The sequence below is a fragment of the Bubalus kerabau genome, chromosome 15 (assembly GCF_029407905.1).
Source record: "Bubalus kerabau isolate K-KA32 ecotype Philippines breed swamp buffalo chromosome 15, PCC_UOA_SB_1v2, whole genome shotgun sequence".
Lineage (NCBI taxonomy): Eukaryota > Metazoa > Chordata > Mammalia > Artiodactyla > Bovidae > Bubalus > Bubalus kerabau.
In genome coordinates this window covers 8,952,871-8,971,212 of record NC_073638.1, presented here as the reverse complement: position 1 = coordinate 8,971,212, position 18,342 = coordinate 8,952,871, and the positions used below count along the sequence as shown (strand labels likewise).

The 18,342-nt window shown below is 38.1% G+C and overlaps 1 protein-coding gene across 1 annotated transcript in view; it reads left to right on the top strand.

Moving 5' to 3' along the window:
* The window catches only part of CNTN5 (contactin 5), a 649,216-nt gene that overhangs the window by 449,097 nt on the left and 181,777 nt on the right, over positions 1-18,342 (top strand). Inside the window, exons 12-13 of the mRNA XM_055548167.1 lie at positions 15,064-15,191; positions 17,412-17,587. Of these exons, the coding sequence (XP_055404142.1) occupies positions 15,064-15,191; positions 17,412-17,587 (304 nt within the window). The remainder of the gene's footprint in view (positions 1-15,063; positions 15,192-17,411; positions 17,588-18,342) is intronic.

Genomic DNA, 18,342 nt, shown 5'->3' with positions numbered 1-18,342 from the left:
TAAAATCATAAATGCACCTATTTCTCATACTAATTGTACATTTTTATTATAGGATATTTTGAAATAGTTTAATAACTGTGTCATTAAAAGTATTAATATAATTGCAAAATTTTATTATATTTTTATGATAGGAACTTTCATATGTTTAATGGAAGGGATAAATTGGGGTTGACTAATTGTTATAACATTCCATTATATTATTTTCAACACTGTAGTTTTTATTGATTATTTGAATCATTTTTTTTTTTTTTTTTAGTCCTCAAGTCTTTATAAGAGAGCTTAAAAATGCTGAAATTCTAGTGCTCAGTGGATAAAAGTCATAAGACATCATAGGCTGAGAAAAAATGTGACAAATGTTATTTTACTTCTGAGGAAGTAAAAACAAAGGCAGGAATAATCCTAAGTAAAGAGCATTGAGGAGGAGTTCAGGTGAGCAAGCTAGTGAGCAAGATAAACAAGTAAGAATGTAAACACTGAGAGGCACAAGGTCTTATGACTAGAGCAACGATCTCCAAATACAAGTCTGAACAATTTAGGAGAGTGCAAAATATTCATTAGCAGATGAGAAAGGGGAAAGGAGAAAATGGAATATTGTTTTATTTATAATCATAGTTGTTGTTTAGTCACTAAGTTGTGTCCAACTCTCATGATCCCATGGACTTCAGCCCACCAGGCTCCTCTGTCCATGGGATTTCCCAGGCAAGAAAACTGGAGTGGCTTGTCATTTCCTTCTCCAAGAGATTTTCTCAAAGAAGACCCAGAGAGAACCCATGTATCCTGCATTGACAGGTGGATTCATTACCAATGAACCACCAAGGAAGCCACAATACCTAATTATTATACATTTACAATGCACTTAGTGTTATTAGTATAGCATTCAATGCATGTATGTGTAAGAGATGCATAAGTTATTTACAAGTGAAATAAAACACACATATTTAAAATGCATTACAAAGAGTCTGGAGACCTGCAGAACAGAGCACAAAGAGCAGGGATTATGGAAGTTATGATCATTTGGTAAAGACTTTCAACTGTTCTGGGCTTCTCATGTGCCTCAGATGGTAAAGAATCCACCTGAAAGGTGGGAGATTTGGGTTTGATCCCTGGATTGGGAAGATCTCCTGGAGAAGGGAAAGGCTACCCACTCCCATTTTCTGCCCTGGAGAATTCCATGGACTCTCTAGTCCATGGGGTTGCAAACAGCTGGACCCGACTGATGACTTTCACTTTCAGTTTCACTGTTGTACTAAGGAATAAATATGTTATTTTGTAGACTAGAGAGAACCAAGAAAATTGCAGGCAAAAGAATGAGCTGTAATTTGCCAAAGAGGATACATAGATAGCAAAGAAATATGTGAAACTATATTCACATAATTAACCATGGGAGAAATACAAGTTAAAACTGTAGTGAGACATTATTATATACCTAACAAGATGACTTTAAAAATTAGTAGAAATACCCAATGCTGGTGAAGGTATGGACAAGGTGGATCATTCATTCATTCCTGCTACTAAGGAAAAATGATACAGATATTCTGGAAAACAATTGAAAATTTCTTATAAAACTATATATTCAATTATTATTTGACACAGAAATGATAATCTTGGGCATTTATGCCAAAGAAATGAAAACATAGGTTCATTAACAAACCCTGGTGAGTTAAGTTCAGTCCAGTTCAGTTGCTCAGTCGTGTCCGACTCTTTGTGACCCTATGAATTGCAGCATGTCAGGCCTCCCTGGCCATCACCAACTACAGGAGTCTACTCAAACTCACGTCCATCGAGTCGGTGATGCCATCAAGCCATCTCATCCTCTGTCATCCCCTTCTCCTCCTGCCTTCAATCTTTTGCAACATCAGGGTCTTTTCCAATGAGTCAACTCTTTGCATGAGGTGGCCAAAGTACTGGAGTTTCAACTTTAGCATCATTCCTTCCAAAGAACACCCAGGGATAATTTCCTTTAGGATGGACTGGTTGGACCTCCTTGCAGTCCAAGGGACTCTCAAGAGTCTTCTCCAACACCACAGTTCAAAAGCATCAGTCTTATGTGCTCAGGTTTCTTTATAGTCCAACCCTCACATCCATACATGACCACAGGAAAAACCTAGCCTTGACTAGACGGACCATTGTTGGCAAAGTAATGTCTCTGCTTTTCAATATGCTATCTAGGTCAGTCATAACTTTACGTCCAAGGAGTAAACGTCTCGAAATATCATGGCTGCAGTCACCGTCTGCAGTGATTTTGGAGCCCAAAAAAAATAAAGTCTGAACTGTTCCACTGTATCACCATCTATTTCCCATGAAGTGATGGGATCAGATGCCATGATCTTCATTTTCTGAATGTTGAGCTTTAAGCCCACTTTTTCATTCTCCTCTTTCATTTCATCAAGAGGCTTTTTAGTTCCTCTTCACTTTCTGACATAAGGGTGGTGTCATCTGCATATCTGAGGTTATTGATATTTCTCCCAGAAATCTTGATTCCAGCTTGTGCTTCCTCCAGCCCAGTGTTTCTCATGATGTAGTCTGCATAGAAGTTAAATAAGCAGGATGACAGTATACAGCCTTGATGTACTCCTTTTCCTATATGGAACGAGTCTGTTGTTCCATGTCAGGTTCTAACTGTTGCTTCCTGACCTGCATACAGGTTTCTCAAGAGGCAGGTCAGGTGGTTGCTACTCCCATCTCTTTCAGAATTTTCCACAGTTTATTGTGATCCACACAGTCAAAGGATTTGGCATAGTCATTAAAGCAGAAATAGATGTTTTTCTGGAACTGTCTTGCTTTTTCCATGATCCAGCAGATGTTGGCAATTTGATCTCTGGTTCCTCTGCCTTTTCTAAAACCAGCTTGAACAACTGGAAGTTCACAGTTCACGTACTGCTGAAGCCTGGCTTGGAGAATTTTGAACATTACTTTACTAGTGTGTGAGATAAGTGCAATTGTGTGTAGTTTGAGCATTCTTTGGCATTGCCTTTCTTTGGGATTGGAATGAAAACTGACCTTTTCCAGTCCTGTGGCCACTGCTGAGTTTTCCGAATTTGCTGGCATATTGAGTGCAGCATTTTCACAGCATCATCTTTCAGGATTTGAAAGAGCTCAACTGGAATTCCATCACCTCCACTAGCTTTATTCATAGTAATGCTTTCTAAGGCCCACTTGACTTCACATTCCAGGATGTCTGGCTCTAGGTGAGTGATCACACCATTGTGATTATCTTGGGTGTGAAGATCTTTTTTGTACAGTTCTTCTGTGTATTCTTTCCACCTCTTCTTAATATCTTCTGCTTCTGTTAGGTCCATACCATTTCTGTACTTTATCAAGCCCATCATTGCATGAAATGTTCTCTTGTTATCTCTAATTTTCTTGAAGAGATCTCTAGTCTTTCGTGTTCTGTTGTTTTCCTCTATTTCTTTGCATTGATCACTGAAGAAGGCTTTCTTATCTCTTCTTGCTATTCTTTGGAACTCTGCATTCAGATGCTTATATCATTCTTTTTCTCCTTTGCTTTTCACTTCTCTTCTTTTCACAGCTATTTGTAAGGCCTCCCAGACAGCCATTTTGCTTTTTTGCATTTTTCCCCCCTACCAGGATGGTCTTGATCCCTGTCTCCTGTACAATGTCATGAACCCCCATCCATAGTTCATGAGGCACTGTATCTATCAGATCTAGTCCCTTAAATCTATTTCTCACTTCTACTGTATAATCATAAGGGACTTGATTTAGGTCATACCTGTATGGTCTAGTGGTTTTTCCTACTTTCTTCAATTTAAGTCTGAATTTGGCAATAAGGAGTTCATGATCTGAACCACAGTCAGCTCCTGGTCTTGTTTTTGCTGACTGTATAGAGCTTCTCCATTTTTGGCTGCAAAGAATATAATCAATCTGATTTCGGTGTTGATCATCTGGTGATGTCCATGTGTAGAGTCTTCTTTTGTGTTGTTGGAAGAGGGTGTTTGCTATGACCAGTGCGTTCTCTTGGCAAAACTCTATTAGCCTTTGCCCTGCTTCATTCTGTATTCCAAGGCCAAATTTGCCTGTTACTCCAGGTGTTTCTTGACTTCCTACTTTAGCATTACAGTCTCCTATAATGAAAAGGACATCTTTTTTGGGTGTTAGTTCTAAAAGGTCTTGTAGGTCTTCATAGAACCATTCAACGTCAGCTTCTTCAGCGTTACTGGTTGGGGCATAGACTTGGATTACTGTGATATTGAATGGTTTGCCTTGGAAACAAGATCATTCTGTCGTTTTTGAGATTGCATCCAAGTACTGCATTTTGGACTCTTTTGTTGACCATGATGGCTACTCCATTTCTTCTACAGACAGAATGTGGTCCACTGGAAAAGGGAATGGCAAACCACTTCAGTATTATTACCTTGATAATCCAGTGAACATTATGAAAAGTCAAAATGATAGGATACTGAAGAGGAACTTCCCGGGTCAGTATGTGCCCAATATGCTACTGGAGATCAGTGGAGAAATAACTCCAGAAAGAATGAAGGGATGGAGCCAAAGCAAAAACAATACCCAGTTGTGGATATGACTGGTGAGAGAAGCAAGGTCCGATGTTGTAAAGAGCAATAGGAACATGGAATGTTAGGTCCATGGATCAAAGCAAATTAAAAGTGGTCAATACAGGGTTATTGTTACCATATTTCTAAATTCCATATATATGCATTAGTATAGACATCCTGGACTGTGAAGTCAAGTGGGCCTTAGAAAGCATCACTATGAACAAAAGCTAGTGGAGGTGATGGAATTCCAGTGGAGCTATTCCAAATCCTGAAAGATGATGCTGTGAAAGTGCTGCACTCAATATGCCAGCAAATTTGGAAAACTCAGCAGTGACCACAAGACTGGAAAAAGTCAGTTTTCATTCCAATCCCAAAGAAAGGCAATGTCAAAGAATGCTGAAACTACTGCACAATTGCACTCATTTCACACACTAGTAAAATAATGCTTACAATTCTCCAAGCCAGATTCAGCAGTATGTGAACTGTGAACTTCCTGATGTTCAAGCTGGTTTTAGAAAAGGCAGAGGAACCAGAGATCAAATTGCCAACATCCACTGGATCATGGAAAAAGCAAGAGAGTTCCAGAAAAACATCTATTTCTGCTTTAATGACTATGCCAAAGCTTTTGGCTATGTGGATCACAATAAACTGTGGAAAATTCTGAAAGAGGTGGGAATACCAGACCACCTGATCTGCCTTTTGAGAAATTTGTATGCAGGTCAGGAAGCAACAATTAGAACTGGACATGGAACAACAGACTGGTTCCAAATAGGTAAAGGAGTTCGTCAAGGCTGTATATTGTCACCCTGTTTATTTAACTTATATGCAGAGTACATTATGAGAAACGCTGGGCTGGAAGAAGCACAAGCTGGAATCTAGATTTCCGGGAGAAATATCAATAACTTCAGATATGCAGATGACACCACCCTTATGGCAGAAAGTGAAGAGAAACTAAAAAGCCTCTTGATGAAGGTGAAAGTGGAGAGTGAATAAGTTGGCTTAAAGCTCAACATTTAGAAAATGAAGATCATTGCATCCGGTCCCACCACTTCATGGGAAATAGATGGGGAAACAGTGGAAACAGTGTCAGACTTTATTTTTCTGGGCTCCAAAATCACTGCAGATGGTGACTGCAGCCATGAAATTAAAAGACGCTTACCCCTTGGAAGGAAAGTTATGCCCAACCTAGATAGCATATTCAAAAGCAGAGACATTACTTTGCCAAAAAAGGTCTGTCTAGTCAAGGCTATGGTTTTTCCTGTGGTCATGTATGGATGTGAGAGTTGGACTGTGAAGAAGGCTGAGCGCTGAAGAATTGATGCTTTTGAACTGTGGTGTTGGAGAAGACTCTTGAGAGTCCCTTGGACTTCAAGGAGAACCGACCAGTCCATTCTAAAGGAGATCAGCCCTGGGATTTCTTTGGAAGGAATGATGCTAAAGCTGAAACTCCAGTACTTTGGCCACCTCATGCGAAGAGTTGACTCATTGGAAAAGACTCTGCTGCTGGGAGGGATTGGGGGCAAGAGGAGAAGGGGACGACAGAGGATGAGATGGCTTGATGGCATCACTGACTCGATGGACATGAGTCTGAGTGAACTCCGGGAGTTGGTGATGAACAGGGAGGCCTGGCGTGCTGCGATTCATGGGGTCGCAAAGAGTCGGGCATGACTGAGTGACTGATCTGATGTGATACTGTATTGGTGTTTTTCTTTCTGGCTTACTTCACTCTGTATATGGTATGGGGAGGGAGGAGGGTTCAGGATGGGGAACACATGTATCCCTGTGGCGGATTCATGTTGATATATGGCAAAACCAATACAATATTGTAAAATTAAAAAATAAAATAAAATTTAAAAGAAAAAAGAATCTTAAAAAGAAGAAGAAGAAGAAGTGGTCAAACAGGAGATGGCAAGAGTGAACGACGACATTCTAGGAATCAGCAAACTAAAATGGAGTGGAATGGGTGAGTTTAACTCAGATGACCATAGAATATTAGTCAGCAGTAAAAATAAACTGTTAATACATACAACAACTTGGATGATTCTTCAAGGAATTAAGCTAAATGAGTTAAAAAAAATCAGCCCCACCAAAGTTACATATTATAAGATTTCACTTGTGTATAATTTTTGAAATGAAATAAAGTAACAAGACAAATTTGTGGTTGGCTGCAATTAGGACCCAGGGGTTAGGGATGATGGTGGTGGTGTGGAATAAAGGTGCTGAGGCTGTAAAAGGAAAAATGAAGAGTTTTTATGGTGTTAGAATTGTTCAGTGTCTTGACTGTGGTGATGGATACACAAACACAAAATGAAAACATTGTATAGAAATTAAAGCACACACAAATGAATAAGTTAAAACTAGGAATATCTAAATGTGATCAATTGATTATATTACTATCAATATCCTGATTGTAATATTATAATATACCTTTGGCTATACTACACTTTATGGCAACATATTACTATAAAGAGTTACTGAGAAAAAAGCATACAAGGGATATTACTGTACAGCTTCTTAAAACTACATATTTCTCAGGTAATTATTATTTAAAATAGTAATTAAATAAGAAATTACAATAGTTAATTAAATTAAAAGTAGTTCTTTACTATAGCAACAAAAGCTATAAGGATAAATCTGACAACAGATATTTAAGACCAGTAGACTGATAACTAAAAAATATTACTTAGAGAGATTTTTTAAAAGAACTAAATAAAGGGAAATATGTCATGTTCATGGTTTCTAAAGCAATATTGTTAACATTAATTTGTCCTCAAATTAAGCTGTATATTCACTGAAATTCTAGTCAAAATCTCAGTAGATTTTTTTTTAAACTGACAAGGTAATTACAAAATTTATATGGAAATGCTAAGAATATAGAATACCCAAAACAGTTCTGAAAAAGAAGAGCAAGTGGAAGGAACTATCTCATGTGACCTTAAGACAGATCACATTGCTCCAGTAATCAAGACATTAGTAGATCAATGGACCAGCAGAGAGAGTTAAGCAGTTGTTGACCTATACTTACATGGCCAATTGATTTTTGACAATGATGAAAAGACTATGGAGGAAAGATAAGTCTTTTCCAAATGATGGCATGGAACAATTGGATAACCATATACTAGTAAAAGTAAAAGGGCTTCCCTGGTGGCTCAGACATTAAAAAAATCTGCCTGCAATGTGAGAGACTCCAGTTCAACCCCTAAGTTGGGAAGATACCCTGGAAAAGGAATGGCTACTCATTCCAGTATTCTTGCCTGGAGAATTCCATGGACAGAGGTGATCTGGCAGGCTATAGTCCTTGGGGTCAAAAAGAGTCAGACACAACTGAGCCACTCACACTTTCACTGTGTTAAATAAATATGTAATTAGGTTCATACCCCATAGCTAGTCCCAATCTTTCAATTTATCCCTCCCCCCTCTTACCCACTGGTAACTATAAGGCTGTTTTCTACATCTGTAACTCCATTTCTGTTCTGTAGATAAGTTCATTTGTATTTTTTTCTTAAATTCCACATATAAACAGGAACATAAACCAGATGATCTAGTCATCCAGTTCTAAGTATTTATCCAAGAGAAATAAATATTAATAAAATACATATATACAAATATTCATAGTATCTTTATTTGTAATAGTCACAAGGTGAAAATAACATAAGCATCCACCAAAAGGTGAAAGATAGGAAAGTTGTGCCATCTGTACACAATGGAATACTACTCATCCATGAAAAGGAATGTATTCTTAGTAGTTGCCACAGGGATGACACTCAATTTAATCTTAATTATGCTGAGTGAAATAAACTAAACAAAAAGGAGTACATGCTGATAAGATTCTATTTACATAAAACTTTGCAAAAGTGCAAACCTACTCTAGTGATAAAAAGCAGATCTGTAGTTGACCCATGATAGGCATGGGATGAGAAAGGGCTGAGTGGAGAAAGTACAGGTGACATATATGTTGATTATTTCAATCATATTAATAGTTTCATAACTGCCTCTGTATGTAAGAACTTTTAGTTATATACTTTTAACATGTGAACTTACTATATTCCTATTGTTGTTATTTAGTCGCTAAGTCACTTCAGACACTTTTCTGACCCCATGGACTGCAACCCACCAGGCTCCTCCATCCATGGGATTTCCCAGGCAAGACTATGGGAGTGAGTTGCCATTTTCCTCTCCAGAGGATCTTCCAGATCCAGGGATGGAACCCGCATCTCCTACTTGGCAGGCAGATTCTTTACCACTGAGCCAGCCTCAGCTCCCCCTTTATATCTGCCATCATAGCTGGTCGTTTGGCTCTTTGAGGTCTTGTGGGCTTTCCTATCTTGAGGCCTTGCAGCATCATTCCCTGTGCTTTCCCAATCTTCACCTAGTTAACTCTCTCACTCCTCAGGTTTCAGTGCCATGCTTCCCGCAGAGAAGACTTATCAAACACCCAAAATAATTAAGGCTTTAGTAGTAGAAATTCTCCCCGGCACCATGTCTTCTCTTTCAAAATTTGTCATATATTTGACTTAAATTTTTGAGTAAATGTTCAATTACTGCCTACACACAGCACAAAAACACAACAATTTACATATAATATGAGGTTAATACTTTTAAAGAACTAATTAGATGTAATTATGACAGTAATACATATAAGAACAGAGATTGAGTAGTTTTAAGATCACACATAGGGTAGCACTAGTCGTAAAGAAGCCACCTGCTAATGCAGGAGACATAAGAGAGGAGGGTTTGATGCCTGGGTCGGGAAGATCTCCTTCAGGAGGGCATGCCAACCCACTCCAGTATTCTTGTCTGGAGAATCCCATGGACAGAGGAGCCTGGTGGGCTATGGTCCATAGGATTGAAAAGAGTCAGACATGACTGAGGTGACTTCAGTTCAGTTCAGTTCAGTCACTCAGTCATGTCGGACTCTTTGCAACCTCATGAACTTGAGTACGCCAGGCCTCCCTGTCCATCACCAACTGCAGGAGTCCACCCAAACCCATGTGCATTGAGTTGGTGATGCCATCCAACCATCTCATCCTCTGTTGTCCCCTTTCTTCCTGCCTTCAAACTTTCCCAGCATCAGGGTCTTTTCCAATGAGTCAACTCTTCGCATCAGGTGGCCAAAATATTGGAGTTTCAGGTTCAACATCAGTCCTTCCAATGAACACCTAGGACTGATCTGCTTTAGGATTGACTGGCTGGATCTCCTTGCAGCCAAGGGACTCTCAAGAGTCTTCTCCAACACCACAGTTCAAAAGCATCAACTCTCCTGCACTCAGGTCTCTATAGTCCAACTCTCTCATCCATACATGACTACTGGAAAAACCATAGCCTTGACTAGATGGACCTTTGTTGACAAAGTAATATCTCTGCTTTGAATATTCTATCTAGGTTGGTCACAACTTTCCTTCCAAGGAGTAAGTATTTTTTAATTTCATGGCTGCAATAACCATCTGCAGTGATTTTGGAGCCCAAAAAAATAAAGTCTGACACTGTTTTCACTGTTTCCCCATCTATTTGCAATGAAATGATGGGACCGGATACCACAATCTTTTAGTTTTCTGAATGTTGAGCTTTAAATATCAACTTTTTCACTCTCCTCTTTCACTTTCATCAAGAGGCTCTTTAGTTCTTCTTCACTTTCTGCCATAAGGGTGGTGTCATCTACATATCTGAGATTATTGATATTTCTCCCGGCCATCTTGATTCCAGTTTGTGCTTCTTCCAGCCCACCGTTTCTCATGATGTACTCTGCATATAAGTTAAATAAGCAGAGTGATAATATACAGCCTTGACGTACTCCTTTTCCTATTTGGAACCAGTCTGTTGTTCCATGTCAGGTTCTAACTGTTCCTGACCTGCATACAGGTTTCTCAAGAGGCAGGTCAGGTGGTCTGGTACTGCCATCTCTTGAAGAATTTTCAACAGTTTCTTGTGATCCACACAGTCAAAGGCTTTGGCATAGTCAATAAAGCAGAAATAGATGCTTTTCTGGAATTCTCTTGCTTTTTCCCTGATCCAGCGGATGTTGGCAATTTGATCTCTGGTTCCTCTGCCTTTTCTAAAACCAGCTTGAACATCAGGAAGTTCACGGTTCACATACTGCTGAAGCCTGGCTTGGAGAATTTTGAGCATTACTTTACTAGCGTGTGAGATGACTGCAATTGTGCGGTAGTTTGAGCATTCTTTGGCATTGCCTTTCTTTGGGATTGGAATGAAAACTGACCTTTTCCAGTCCTGTGGCCACTGCTGAGTTTTCCAAATTTGCTGGCATATTGAGTGCAGCACTTTCACAGCATCATCTTTCAGGATTTGGAATAGCTCCACTGGAATTCCATCAAGTCTACTAGCTTTGTTCGTAGTGATGCTTTCTAAGGCCCACTTGACTTCACATTCCAGGATGTCTGGCTCTAGGTCAGTGATCACACCATCGTGATTATCTGGGACATGAAAATCTTTTTTGTACAGTTCTTCTGTGTATTCTTGCCATCTCTTCTTAATATCTTCTGCTTCTGTTAGGTCCATACCATTTCTGCCCTTTATCGAGCCCATCTTTGCATGAAATGTTCCTTTGGTATCTCTGATTTTCTTGACGAGATCCCTAGTCTTTCCCATTCTGTTGTTTTCCTCTATTTCTTTGCATTGATCGCTGAAGAAGGCTTTCTTATCTCTTCTTGCTATCCTTTGGAACTCTGCATTCAGATGTTTATATCTTTCCTTTTCTCCTTTGCTTTTCACTTCTCTTCTTTTCACAGCTATTTGTAAGGCCTCCCCAGACAGCCATTTTGGTTTTTTGCATTTCTTTTCCATGGGGATGGTCTTGATCCCTGTCTCCTGTACAATGTCACGTGCCTCATTCCATAGTTCATCAGGCACTGTATCTATCAGATATAGGCCCTTAAATCTATTTCTCACTTCCACTGTATAATCATAAGGGATTTGATGTAGGTCATACCTGAATGGTCTAATGGTTTTCCCTACTTTCTTCAATTTAAGTCTGAATTTGGCAATAAGGAGTTCATGGTCTGAGCCACAGTCAGCTCTTGGTCTTGTTTTTGCTGACTGTATAGAGCTTCTCCATCTTTGGCTGCAAAGAATATAATCAGTCTGATTTCGGTGTGGACCATCTGGTGATGTCCATGTGTAGAGTCTTCTTTTGTGTTGTTGGAAGAGAGTGTTTGTTATGACCAGTGCATTTTCTTGGGAAAACTCTATTAGTCTTTGCCCTGCTTCATTCTGTATTCCAAGGCCAAATTTGCCTGTTTCTCCAGGTGTTTCTTGACTTCCTACTTTTGCATTCCAGTCCCCCATAATGAAAAGGACATCTTTTTTGGGTGTTAGTTCTAAAAGGTCTTGTAGGTCTTCATAGAACCATTCAACTTCAGCTTCTTCAGCGTTACTGGTTGGGGCATAGACTTGGATTACTGTGATATTGAATGGTTTGCCTTGGAAAGGAACAGAGATCATTCTGTCGTTTTGAGATTGCATCCAAGTACTGCATTTCGGACTCTTTTGTTGACCATGATGGCCACTCCGTTTCTTCTGAGGGATTCCTGCCCGCAGTAGGAGATAAAATGGTCATCTGAGTTAAATTCACCCATTCCTGTCCATTTGAGTTCGCTGATTCCTAGAATGTTGACATTCACTCTTGCCATCTCCTGTTTGACCACTTCCAATTTGCCTTGATTCATGGACCTGACATTCCAGGTTCCTATGCAATATTGCTCTTTACAGCATGGGACCTTGCTTCTTTCACCAGTCACATCCACAGCTGGGTATTCTTTTTGCTTTGGCTCCATGCCTTCATTCTTCCTGGAGTTATTTCTCCAGTGATCTCCAGTAGCATATTGGGCACCTACTGACCTGGGGAGTTCCTCTTTCAGTATCCTATCATTTTGCTTTTTCATACTGTTCATGGGGTTCTCAAGGCAAGAATACTGAAGTGGTTTGCCATTCCCTTCTCCAGTGGACCACATTCTGTTAAATCTCTCTACCATGACCCGCCCATCTTGGGTGGCCACACGGGCATGGCTTAGTTTCATTGAGTTAGACAAGGCTGTGGTCCTAGTGTGATTAGAGTGACTAGTTTTCCGTGAGTATGGTTTCAGTGTGTTTGCCCTCTGATGCCCTCTCGCAACACCTACTGTCTTACTTGGGTTTCTCTTCCCTTGGGCGTGGGGTATCTCTTCATGGCTACTCCAGCAAAGCACAGCCATTGCTCCTTACCCCTCCCTTCCTGACCTTCAACGTGGGATAGCTCCTCTAGGCCCTCCTGCGCCCGCACAGCCGTGGCTCCTTGGACATGGGGTTGGTCCTCCCGGCCACTGCCCCTGGCCTCGGGCGTGGGGTTGGTCTTCCCAACCGCAGCCCTTGGCCTCCGGCGTGGGGGCATGGGGTAGCTCCTCCTGCCTGCCGCCCCTGGCCTCGGGCTTAGGGGCGTGGGGTAGTTCCTCCTGCCTGCCGCCCCTGGCCTCGGGCTTGTGGCGTGGGGTATCTCCTCTCGGCCGCTGCCCCTGACCTCAATAGCCAGACATTATAAGGTTAATTTCATTCATTGTCTATTCTATTTTTTTTTCTTTTCTAAAAAGTTTATCTGATAAGGATTTGCAACTTCAACCAGAAGACAGGCTTTTGGTTAAATGACACTGCCAATTGACAGATTAAAAACATCATGATATTTAAAATTCTTCATCCTCCAAATGGATCAGTGGCCTAAAGTACAGGAGTGTTCATAAACTATCTTTGTAATATATTGCCTTCTGTCAGTGAGAAAGGACTTATCTTAAAGCAAGAGTTGAAATACTGCCAGTATCTAAGATACATTTATTTCTTTAAAGGTGGTGAATTTTTAAGCCAAACTTCTCCCCTGCTAGATTAGAATTTATACCAGTAAGTAAAATCCAGACATATTTAAGATATTAACAATCTTGCAAACTGTAGTAATTTAGCTGTATTTAAATAAAGTGTGTCATTAGTACAAGAGAAGACTGGTTTGTTTATAAAAAGTATAATTTTTGCTTTCAAATACATCTTTTTGTAACATGTATATTTCTGTTACTAAAATGGAATAAATACATTATATTCTATCTTTATAGAAACAGCCCTAAATAATAAACAGAATTTTTCATTGACCATCCTAAATAGATGGTATATCTTTAGAGACCAGTGTTCTTTCCAAATGTCTCATTAATATCCCTCCTAGACATAAATTACTGTCAAATCTTCTATTCCTAGTTTGGCTTGCTTCTAAATTTGTCTCCCTTGTCAACACATTGTAAATCAAATTTGATCCATATTGAAAGCAGTATAATGTTTTTAAACTGGTTTCTTTATGGATGACAATGTCAGGAAAATTAATAATCAATATTCAGCAGCCTAGAATTCAATCCTATTGTTAAAATTTCAATACTGTCCTTAGCTCTCAGTTCTGGATTGATTGGCAAAATTGAATACTAATTTAAAAACAACATATAGGATGTTGACTAAACAGAATAAGCCATTAGTCTTATACCTTAAATAGTTTAATGTTTTCATGATGCCATGGAATAAACTATTCTTTTCAGAACCAGGAAAATCCAATTTTAGAATTTTAAGTTCGGTGAGAGCTTTGGTTTTCTACCAAAAGTAGCACAGAGTTCTTTCCTAAAAGAAGGCAGTCTAAATTCTAGTGGCATATCAAATAAATCACAACAGCCATCCCTGCTATGCCTAAGGTTGCTTCAGTAGGCTGATGCACTGGTGAAATAACAGATTATATTTCAGGAGCATACGAGGGAGAAAAGGACAAAAATTCTAATTAAGTTTGAAATCTGTATATTTCTGGAATGATAAATACACAGGAGAATATGGTAATCCAGAATGTCAACCTCATTTTCACTAAACTTCTAAAATTTTTAATAATGCTCTAATTTCTCACCTTCATATAAGACTCAAGGTCCACTTATAATAAAGGTCTCAAAAGAGCCCAAAGGCAAACTCAGGTATCACGTTTTTCTGTTTGAAAAGTGCAGTGTGAGCAGTCCAGGTTCCAGGATTCAGGTTTCATTGTCACGCCCTTGCTACACAGGTTTCACTGCAAAGAAACCACCATAAATCATCTCAAGGCTGTACACAATTAATTTTACGTTCTGTGCCTGTCCTCCTCCATGTTTTATGTTATTTCTTTTGATATTTGATTTTTGAGGTCATTCTTGGTTTGAGGTGAAATACCTCAAGCTTAATATTAAAATATCACTGGGTGTTATTATAGTATAAGTTTTAATAACAAAATTCAGGGTCACCTTTTTTTCCACAAGTTTTAAAATGAATGTCATAAAATGTGTCCAAAGAAAACCTGTAACTCCCTAACCCTTTTAACTATAAGAAGGTATTATGTGGGTTTACTATATAATTTTTCGAAGGGCAAAATATTTCTACTCTCCCTGCATGTTTTCACAGTGATCTTTATCTAATTTATTATTACCTTGGAAGTGGTTTCAGACTTCATCAGAGTTTCTTACCACTTAGATGATTTGCAGTAAAGCAGGAAAAAAAAAAAAAAACCCTTTTTAATGATTTTCAGAATAGCTATTCTTCCAGACGGGAGTCTCCGGATCCTCAATGCTTCTAAATCAGATGAGGGAAAGTACATTTGCCGAGGGGAAAATGTCTTTGGCTCTGCTGAAATCACAGCTACAGTATCTGTAAAAGGTAAGAAAATGTGGTGAATTTTCTATAAGCATAGTTTCATGGCCTTATCTGAAAGAGAATAAATGTAACATGCATGTATATGTGTTTGCTTGTATATGTGCACATGTTTCTGTTGATGAAATCTAATTGCACATGAAGGACGAACACAAATTGTCCCTTTCCGTTATTTAGGGGACTGTGAAGAAAGGAACATATTATTGGTAGAAATTTAAGTATTTCGCTTTGAACAAAATATGTGGGAGGGTAAAGAGAGCTTTCTCAAGTTTTAGTTGGTATCTCAAAAATTTCAAGTATGCCAGCAGAATAAAAATATTTTCCTCAACCAAGATTAATTTTAGCATCAATCAGTAATACTGCTTTGTTACCACTTCAACTGGGAATTTGGGGCAAAAAAGAGAAGCAGAAAGAGGATATGAACATGTGGTGTTGGAATATGCATCAGATGAAGCAACACCAGAGCTACTCTTTGATGTGGACATCAGTGGAACTTTTATACACTGTCATTTTTCAGTATTATAAATGTTACTGCTTAAATGTTTCTGTTAGTTTTCTAGTTCTAAAGTGAACTAGATTTCAAATCTAGAACCTTCTTTTGAGACTACTTGTCAAATTATAAGAAAATCTCCTGTCGTAAACACTGTCTTCATTTGGCAAAAGAATGCTTTTCACAACAAAGTATATCACTTGCTTTTTTCCATTTGTGCATATAGTATACAGTGAACCATACTTTGGCCACAAAAATATAAAATTTTACTTTTTCTCTTTCTTTAGAAGTAGAAATGTAATTAAAATAGTCAACATTCTGATATTTTAGAAAAGAGGCAAACATCCACAGAAGAAAGGAACATAATTTTTAAAATGTCTCCACTTAGAGCATACATTACTGGAACACAATTCAGTCTTCCAGTTTGAGTCCCATTCTTAGTGTGTGTTAAATAATCTTTTCCATAATGAGGCAAAGCAGAATTCACAGACTTTTTCATTTAATAATAGCAACAATGCTTTCTGTTAATTATGAGTTAAGTGGAATGTTTAGTTACTCAGAACATTCCAGTTGTCACAAAGTTTAAACTGCAGTATGCTGTGATTATCTGTCTTCTCTGATGAAGCCAGAATTTAGAATGCCACACAGAATATCTGAGTTCCATAATGTTAATATTTACAGTGACATTCCTTTCCTGGTGTCACTCTTTCCTCTCAGAGACTGCTTAGAAGGAACTTATCAACGGTTAACAATGGTGCTTCATCAGACTATGCTATTGCAAACAATAGAGCTGGAATAGGAAAATTAGGCTAATTTTTAGTCATTTGTGCCAGGCTTCTTGAGTCATGTACAATCAGGAATCTAATTAGGAAAAAAAAAAAATCAAAGTCCTGTCTTCATCATCTCCCTACTTATTCAAATATATAAATATATATATATATATAATATTGCATGTATTTGATCATTAGCTTAAATATCTCTTAGATGTACAGTTGGTATTAGCATTTATTGGTTTAAAGTTGTTCTACATCCAGTAAAAATATATCTACCTTTTAAAAATTAAAGTGGATCATTAGTTAATATAAACATTTTTTTCTTAAAAAAAATTCTATTCACCATTTTGCCTTTGTTTAGATCTCAGCCAAAGCAGCTATTGGAGGTGATAGTTTATAATCAGCCAGAGGTGCCTCTTCTACTCCTCTACTTACAAGAAGGTTTTGTAAACTACAAAGAACATACAAGGTGGTACAGTAGCAGTAGTAGTATAGTTTCATCTTTGTTAAGATAGTAATTTGAAGGGAGGGTCTTCCTATACCCCTTAAAGAAGTGAACTTGCTTGAATTATTCTTCCTTTGATGTGAGGCTTTTTTTTTTTTTTTTAGTGTAAAAATCCTTTCTATACTTGATGATCCTTAAAGGTGGACAGGGAAGCTACAGAGTCTTTTTTCTAATACTTCTCCTTCCAGGATGCCAAATGCTGTTACTAGTTGTATAGTCTTCCCTCTTTTTCATCAAGCTGAATAGTGACTTTTAAATCATCAGTTCCCTACAAATACCTAGTAAAATACCCTAAATACAATAAAAGATATTTCAATTAATAATAGTTTATTAAAAGATACATACCTGGAGCAACTATGTTACATAGATTCCCTGTTTAATTTTTCTCTATTATTTAAAATACAGAATGCAGGGGAAAACTATGTGCTATGCTAATTAATGTATTTTTATTTCTATAGAACCTACAAGAATAGAGCTTACTCCTAAAAGAACAGAGTTAACAGTGGGAGAAAGCATTGTCCTTAATTGCAAAGCAATTCACGATCCTAGCTTGGATGTCACTTTCTACTGGACACTGAAAGGACAGCCTATCGATTTCGAAAAGGAAGGTGGACATTTTGAAAGCATCAGGGCCGTAAGTTAACACAATTTTGTTCTTTGAATAATAATACATTTAGAAATCTAGAATCAAATGTAAAAATTTTCTTATTGATGAAATGTTTAGAGAAAAGTTCAAATTACTTTCTATTTCATTATTCTCTGTTGTGTTAAACTGAGAATAATATTTATTTAAAACTTCCCAGTAAGAAATTGGAAATACTTCATTATGCAAGTTTGGGTTTTTGCAACTTTTATTCATTTGATTAGTACTGGCCATATTTACACCTTACTTCTCAAATATTATGTAGCTACATCAGCTGACTAGTACTATTTAAAGCATTCTTAGTAATTATGATACAATGAATAAGTGAAATAAGAATGCTTGTTCTTGAAGAAATAGTAATGCTTGGAGATTCTTTAATACCTCACAAACTACAGAATTTAAACTTGCAACCCAAAGTCAGAAATGCTGTAACCTTAGATAAACATTAACAGACATGCTCATTTTTCAACTGCCAAATCTTTTCCTGTAATATCTTCTATTATATGTCTACTAAATGGAGTAAGAAATCTTTTTAACCAAATCCTATAGTACCATCACAGTGTCTTAACTCAACAGAGAACTGGAAAAAAGATCTTTTCCCCACACTGGCTTGTTTAAGACATAAAAGAGTGACACGGAGTAGGAGAAAGACGATGGAACTAGAGTGGTAGAGAGACTCTGGCTGGGATATCCCTTCAATAGTGGCAGAAGAGGTGGATCCAAATGCAATTTATGCCTGCAAATCC